Genomic DNA, 8,052 nt, shown 5'->3' with positions numbered 1-8,052 from the left:
CTGCTGCTGCTACTACTACTACTGTTAGTACCATTACAATTACCACCACCACACTACTGCTACAGGGCAGGAATCATATCTGTTTACCCGACTGTGAGCCCGCTGTTGGGTAGGGACCGACTCTATATGTTGCCAACTTGTACTTCCCAAGCGCTTAGTACAGTGCTCTGCACACAGTAAGCGCTCAGTAAGTACAAGTGAATGAATGACTGGACTGTCCCAAATGCATAGTAGACGCTCAATGAATGCTGCCACCTGATTGATCAACATTCTGGGTTCGAGTATCTGCATGGCCTGTATCTCCACCCTCTGGGTGGAGGGTCTTTAAAAAGACCCCTAAATTTCAGCCAGAGGAACTAGGCCAGATTACCAAAGAGCCAGGATTAGAAATAATAATAGTAATAGTAATAATAATGATGATGGCATTTATTAAGCGCTTACTATATGCAAAGAACTGTTCTAAGCGCTGGGGAGGCTACAAGGTGATCGGGTTGTCCCACGGGGGGCTCACAGTCTTCATCCCCATTTTACAGATGAGGTATCTGAGGCCCAGAGAAGTTAAGGGAATTGCCCAAAGTCCCACAGCTGACAGTTGGCAGAGCCGGGATTTGAACCCATGACCTCTGACTCCAAAGCCCGGGCTCTTGCCACCGAGCCACGCTGCTCCTCAGAAGCCAGGTCCTCTGACTCCCAGCCCCGTGGCTTTTCTACTAGGCCGCACTGTCCGGTTCAAAGCGAACAAGCGAATTGACAAATGAGCAGTCGCTCACTACCTCCGTTCATATGCCCCTTCCAATTTCCGCTTCCCTCACTTGAAGTTCCACCTCGGGTTTCTGACAGCATCTGAAAGGCCAATTCAACCCGTCCCTGTGGTGGAGTTGGATAGAGCCCGGTCCTGAGAGTCAGAAGGTCATGGGTTCTAATCCCGGCTCTGCCACTTGTCTGCTGTGTGACCTTGAGCTTGACCTTCACTTCTCTGGGCCTCGGTTCCCTCATCTGTAAAATGGGGATTGAGACTGTGAGCCCCATGTGGGACGGAGAATGTGTCCAACCTGATTATCTTGTATCTACCTTGGCGCTTAGAACCGTGCTGGACACATAGTAAGCACTTAACAAATGCCACGATTATTATTGCAAACTTGTACTTCCCAAGCGCTTAGTACAGTGCTCTGCACACAGTAAGCGCTCAATAAATGCGATAATGATGATGATGATGACAGGGGACTGTCCAACCCGATTGGCTCGTATCCACCCCAGCGCGCAGTACAGTGCCTGGCACGTGGCGCTTAACTAATACCACAATTATTGTGATTATTAAGTTCCACTTCAGATTTCCGACGACATCTTAAAGGCGAATTCAACCTGTCCCCACCTGTTCTCCCCGGGGGGTTCCCCATTTTAAAGAACGGCCAGCGTCGTGCAAGGCAAGCATCCACACGGGAACACACTGGTCCGGGAAGCCCTCTTGTTTCTCCTCCCCCAGGAGCTCCAGGCCACTCTTCTCTACGAGGCTCCGGAGGATCTCCATGTCTCGGATCACACTGCTGTCCAACGTGTCTAGGACACAGCCCTCCCGGGCAACATTGTCCTTCAGGATGACCAGGCCGTTCTCTTTCAGGCCTTCCCGGCACCGGGACAGAAACTCTAGAAGGTCTTTGTCGGTTAGGTATCCTGAAAAAGAAAAACAGGGAGGGGCCGTATGGTTGGGACTCAAACAGAAAAATGGTGGTGGTGGATTGTCTTTGGAGTCTTGATTTCAGCCCAGGGATGACCTCAAAGATACTCCCTGCTGCTCAGGTAGAGGTGGGTGGGCAGGGGATAGGCCAGAGAAGTGAAGTGACTTGCCTGAGGTCACACAGCAGTCAAGAGGTGGACCCGGGATTAGAACCCAGGTCCTTCCGACTCTCCGGCCTGGGCTGTAGCCACTAGACCGTGCTGCTCCTACATTTGATTAGCTGAACCTCCTGGCCCACACTCTTCCCAATTTCGGCTTCCTAAGACCATAGTCCTACTCTTTGGCTCCGCTCTTTTCCCCCCGGTTGGGCCAGGGGAGCTACAGATGGCAGAAAAATGCACAACCCACCAGACACCCACTGGATCCAAATGACGTCATATTTTCCATGAGTGGGAGTGAACTCCTGGAGGCTGTAACAGTTGAAGGTTTCAACTTTGTCCCCTCCGACACGCAGATAGTTCGGGGCTTCGGCCAGGAAGGGTTCCATCATGTCCACGAGCTCCACGCGATTGAACACGGGCAGCAGGACGTGTTTGCTGACCCTTCCTATCCCAGAACCACAGTCCAGGGCACAGTCGGTGCCGGTTTTTCCAGGGCCCTGGAGATGGTTTTAAAAAAAAAAAGAAAAGAAAAGGCATCTAGAGTGGGTTTTAGCTAATCTAGTCTGGGCATGGGGTTTTGTCACAGCTTTTCATTCATTCATCCATATTTACGGTGTCCAGAGCAGCGTACTAAGTGCCGAACTACAATAAACAGACATGTTCCCTGTTCACGACGGGTTTACAGTCCAAAGGGTGAGACAGATATTAATAGAAATATATCAATTACAGATTTGTGCATAAGTGTTGTGGGGCTGGGAGAGGGGATGAATAAAGGGAGCAAGTCAGGGCGGCGCAGAAGGGGGAAGGAGAAGAGGAAAGTGGGGTTTAGGGAAGGCCATTTAGAGGAGATGGGCCTTCAGTAAGGCTTTGAAGAGGGGGAGAGGAATTGTCTGTCGATGCCTTTTCGACCCGGACTGGAGACTGACAGGTCTGCATTTGCAGCCCGTGGGAACTGGGGCAGTCTGGGGGCCTATTCGTATCCCAAACTTTGTGTTTCCTCTCGTGCCAGACAGCAACCCTTCTAGTGACCCAGATCCCCATTGGTTTTTCAAGGCTTTTCTTTTCTTTTCTTTTCAAGGTTTTTCATTGGCTTCAAGGCTGTCCATCACCTCTCCCCCTCCTACCTCACCTCCCTTCTCTCTTTCTACAGCCCAGCCCGCACCCTCCGCTCCTCCGCCGCTAATCTCCTCACCGTACCTCGTTCTTGCCTGTCCCGCCATCGACCCCCGGCCCACGTCATCCCCCGGGCCTGGAATGCCCTCCCTCTGCCCATCCGCCAAGCTAGCTCTCTTCCTCCCTTCAAGGCCCTGCTGAGAGCTCACCTCCTCCAGGAGGCCTTCCCAGACTGAGCCCCTTCCTTCTTCTCCCCCTCGTCTCCCTCTCCATCCCCCCCATCTTACCTCCTTCCCTTCCCCACAGCACCTGTATATATGTATATATATTTGTACATATTTATTACTCTATTTGTTTATTCATTTTACTTGTACATATCTATCCTATTTTATTTTGTTAGTATGTTTGATTTTGATCTCTGTCTCCCCCTTTTAGACTGTGAGCCCACTGTTGGGTAGGGACTGTCTCTATATGTTGCCAATTTGTACTTCCCAAGCGCTTAGTACAGTGCTCTGCACATAGTAAGCGCTCAATAAATACAATTGATTGATTGATTTTCAGGGCCAGTTCTGCACCTCTCTGGGTTTGTTTTCTCGTCTGTAAAATGCACCAACATCATTGAGGAATCTTACCCTGCCATGTCGACCAACTCTTTTATATTGTACTCGTCCGAGTTCTTAGTAGAGTTCTCTTCACACAGGAAGTGTTCAAGAAATACCATCGCTTGATAGATTGCCGCCTTCTTCTTGCAAGCCAAGCTCAGCCTGGGGTACCAGAACGGAGCCCTCCCTTCGGAGTACTTTCCAGGCTAGTAAGACAGGTCTCCCGGGAGCGACTGCAAAAATCCCACCTGTTCCCCAGGGTAGCACCCAGATGACTCACCCCAACAAACCTTCGGAGAAATTCCCGAGACGATTCGACATCCGTGCTGGAAAGTTCAGAATAATCTCCCATCATGCCCTCTTCCGTCGCTGGCACCTCGCTATAGAACAGTTTAGCTCTGGCATAAAATTGCATCTCACCGTTGATAACTTGGCTCGTTAGTGCATAGAGTTTCACTGCAATGAGAAAACCGTGGCGTTCCGATGATGGAGTAGGAGTGATCAGGGGACTGGTTTGAGCGGATCTTCCGTTAGGCTTTTTTAATTCCCCTAAAGAATTTGGGATTTAAGGGTAACTGTAAAAAAAAAAAAAAGGTCATCTGGGAGGAACTGATGAAGAGTGGTGATGCCTGCAGGAGCCGAAGGAATGGAGTAGAGGAGAGGTAGAAGAGAAGCAGCGTGGCTTAGTGGATAGACCCTGGGAGTCAGAAGGACCTGGGTTCTAATCCTGCCCCTGCCACGTGTCTGCTGTGTGACTTTGGGCAAATCATCCCTTCACTTCTCAGGGCCTCAGTTACCTCATCTGGAAAATGGGGATTAAGACTGTGAGCCCCACTGGGGACATGGACTGTGTCTAGCCTGATTAACTTGTATCTGCCCCGGGGCTTAGAACAGTGCTTCTGTTCTAAGCGCTGGGGTAGACACACAGTAATCAGGTTGTCCCACTTGGGGCTCACAGTCTTAATCCCCATTTACAGATGAGGTAAATGAGGCACAGAGAAGTTAAGCGACTTGCCCAAGGTCACACGGCGACGAGTGGCGGAGCCGGGATTAAAACCCTTGTCCTCTGACTCCCAAGCTCGTGTTCTTTCCACTAATCCAAGCTGCTTCTCTTTAATAGCACCCATGCGACATAGGCTTTATTTGCTTGGGTAATAGTATTGCTGAATTTAACTGCATGTGTATTTTATTTTATCTGTTGTTTCTGTCCTTATGTTGCCTATCAATCAATCAGTAGTAGGATTTTGTTTCATCTCTCCTTACGTACCTGTCACCACTCCCTTCTCCCCATTTTATTTTTGGATTGTGAGCCCCCTGAGTGCCAGGGGATGGTATCAAATCCCACCTGTTTTCTTTTTACAGCACCCTCCATCCGATCAATCAATAAATCATATTTATTGAGTGCTTACTGTGTGCAGAGCACTGTACTGTTTGGGAGAGTACAGTATAATATAACTGGTAGACATGGTCTCTGCCCATGTACCATTACTTTTACTACTGAGTCTGTCCACATATAATAATAATAATAATGTTGGTATTTGTTAAGTGCTTACTATGTGCAAAGCACTGTTCTAAGCGCTGGGGTAGATACAGGGTAATCAGGTTGTCCCACGTGGGGCTTACAGTCTTCACCCCCATTTTGCAGATGAGGGAACTGAGGACCGGAGAAGTGAAGTGACTTGCCCAAAGTCACACAGCTGACAAGTGGCGGAGCTGGGATTTGAACCCATGACCTCTGACTCCAAAGCCCATGCTCTTTTCCACTGAGCCACGCTGCTTCAACTTGTACTTCTCAAGCGCTTAGTACAGTGCTCTGCACACAGTAAGTGTTCGATAAATACGATTGAACGAATGAATGAATATCCAGTCTGTCACCAAATCCTGCCAGGTCAGTTTCACGACATCACTAAAATCCGCCCTTTCCTCTCCAACCAAATTACTACCCTGTTAACCCAAGCACTTATCCTACCCCACCTTGATTGCAGTGCTTAGTAATAATAATAATAAGAAGAAGAAGAATGATGGCATTTGTTAAACACTGACTATGTGCAAAGCACTGCGCCTGGCACGTAGTAAGCGCTTTACAAATCCCACAATTATTATTATTATTATCCTGCGTCAGCCTCCTTGCTGACCTCCCAGCCTCCTGTCTCTCTTCGCTCTAGTCCACACTTCACTCTGCTGCCCGGATCATTTTTCTACAAAACTATTCAGGTTTCCCCCTCTCCTAAAGAACCTCTGGAGGTTTCCCATCCATTGCCTCACCAAAGAGAACCTCCTTATCATAGGCTTTAAAGCATTCAATGACCTTACCTCCCTGATTTCTTACTACAACCCAATGCACACACTTATTTCCTTTAACCTCAGTCTCATTATGTTGCCAACTTGTACTTCCCAAGCGCTCAGTACAGTGCTCTGCACACAGTAAGCGCTCAATAAATACGACTGATGATGATGATGATTTGTCTCACTGCCGACCCCTCAGCCACATCCCGCCTCTGGCCTGGATCTCCCTCCCTCTTCATAGTCAATGGATGATCACTCTCCCCACCTTCAAAGCCTTATTAAAAACACATCGCTTCCAAGAGGCCTTCCCCAACCAAGTCTTCATTTCCTCTTCTCCCACTCCCTTCTGCATCACCCTTGCGCATGGATTTGTGCCCTTTATTCACCTCTCCCTCAGCCCCACAGCACTTATGTACAGATCTGTCATTTATTTATATGTCTCCCCCTCTAGACTGTAAGCTTGTTGTGGGCAGGGCATACCAACTACATAACATTAGTTGGCACTACCAACTAATTAGTTATGTAATTACTAATAGTAGTTATTAGTAATTACTAATAGTTGGGGATTAGTTGGTAGTACAGTGCTCTGCACACACTACATGCTCAATAAATGCCATTCATTGATTTAAGCAGAGGGACTCATTCATTCAGTCGTATTTATTGAGCACTTACTGTGTGCAGAGCACTGTACTAAGCGCTTAGGTGGCTTTTGCCCGCTCAACCAAGGGTTATCTACACTGGATTCAGAAAGCAGCACTCCGTTTGCAGAGATCAGCCCCTGCCACTGGCTGCCATATTCACTGCCCAGAATTTGCATGTGACATCCCTGAGCCCAACAGGCCAAGAAAATCCCCTGACGTATCTGTAAGAAAAGGGCAGGATCTGCTCAGAAGCCAATCTGCCCCTCAAGGGGAGCCTATTGTGGCACCTCTTTTGAGTGAAACATTATTATCATTTGTAGTAGTAGTAGTGTTGGTGTTGTAATTATTGCACAAATCCAAAATGGAGCCCCGTCTCCCTTCCAATCTTGGGTTCAAATTATCAGACAACTCTTGTTCACTCTGCTCCATAACTGTTTTTGAAAGAAACAAACCAGCTGGAAAAATCCATCAACTGTTTGTTCTAGCTCCTCCCCAAGCCCCCAAACCTGGCCATAGTCCCCCGCCGGCAAACCTCCCCCATGACTCCTGCTTACTCACCCAGAGGAAGGTTTTCCAGCAGGTAGAGGTAACTCTGAAAGAAATCGGTGCGGATGGCCCGATGCAGGATCAAGGACGTGCTGTGTCGACAGAGTTCATCGTCGGTCTTGTGCCAGCGAGACCTGAAAGCAAAGTGGGCTCTCAAATGTGCCATGGTGAGGGCAGTGATGATTCTTCCGAAAGAGGAGGGAAGCCCGCCTTTCCTCCGGCCACTTGAGACTACACCTCTCAGTCTGCGGTCATTGTCTATCAGAGCAGGGGGTAATAGGAGGGTGACTATGGGGAGCTCGGGATTTTGGCAGTGTCCCAGGCTAATCTGTCGGATGTCAGCCCCTCTGAGCTAGCAGGTGCTGAGCCGTGATGGAAGCCCACACTCTGATACTGCTTCGTCAGGGAAAATGTATCTCTACCCCATCCCCATCCATCCAACACGCATTCACACATGCACCGCTCAGACCTTGAAATCCTGCTTTACTCTCACTTGCTCCACTTGCGCGTCCTGGGGTCGTATGGGCTGAAATCAATCCATCAATCAATTGTATTTATTGAGCACTTACTGTGTGCAGAGCACTGTATTAAGCGCTTGGGAAGCACAAGTTGGCAACATATAGAGATAGTCCCTACCCAACAGTGGGCTCACAGTCTAGAAGGGGGAGACAGACAACAAAACCAGACATATTAACAAAATAAAATATAGGGTCGTATGGGCTGAAATCAATCAATCGTATTTATTGAGCACTTACTGTGTGCCAAGCACTGTATTAAGCACTTGGGAAGTACAAGTTGGCAACATGTAGAGACGGTCCCTACCCAACAGTGGGCTCACATTCTAGAAGGGGGAGACAGAGAACAAAACCAGACATATTAACAAAATAAAATAAATAGAATAGATATGTACAAGTAAAATAGAGTAATAAATATGTACAAACATATATACATATATACAGGTGCTGTGGGGAAGGGAAGGAGGTAAGACAGGGGGATGGAGAGGGGGATGAGGGGGAGAGGAAGGAGGG

General features: G+C 48.4%; 1 protein-coding gene across 1 annotated transcript; it reads right to left on the bottom strand.

Moving 5' to 3' along the window:
* Nucleotides 1-729: 729 nt before the first annotated feature.
* METTL11B (methyltransferase like 11B) lies at nt 730-7,190 on the bottom strand. Its single transcript, XM_038757873.1, has 5 exons — nt 7,037-7,190; nt 3,832-4,007; nt 2,084-2,333; nt 1,373-1,671; nt 730-843 (listed from the first exon to the last, which is right to left on the bottom strand). Exons 1-5 carry the CDS (start codon nt 7,188-7,190, stop codon nt 730-732), a joined length of 993 nt encoding a protein of 330 aa, XP_038613801.1.
* Between the last annotated feature and the right edge of the window lie 862 nt (nt 7,191-8,052).

Source organism: Tachyglossus aculeatus, chromosome 16 (genome assembly GCF_015852505.1).
Source record: "Tachyglossus aculeatus isolate mTacAcu1 chromosome 16, mTacAcu1.pri, whole genome shotgun sequence".
NCBI classification, from domain to species: Eukaryota; Metazoa; Chordata; class Mammalia; order Monotremata; family Tachyglossidae; genus Tachyglossus; species Tachyglossus aculeatus.
The sequence above is the reverse complement of the archived record's forward strand: the minus strand, read 5'-3'. Positions and strand labels throughout refer to the sequence as shown.

What these genes read in the sequence shown, in the direction of transcription:
- METTL11B (XM_038757873.1), bottom strand. Translation starts at nt 7,190, where the DNA reads ATGGCACATTTGAGAGCCCACTTTGCTTTCAGGTCTCGCTGGCACAAG. An exon ending in TTGGATCCAGTGGGTGTCTG is followed by an intron (nt 1,672 to 2,083) that starts GTGGGTTGTGCA and finishes TTTCTTTTTCAG; the next exon opens with GATACCTAACCGACAAAGAC. An exon ending in GAACCCCCCGGGGAGAACAG is followed by an intron (nt 844 to 1,372) that starts GTGGGGACAGGT and finishes TTGGCCTTTCAG; the next exon opens with ATGCTGTCAGAAACCCGAGG.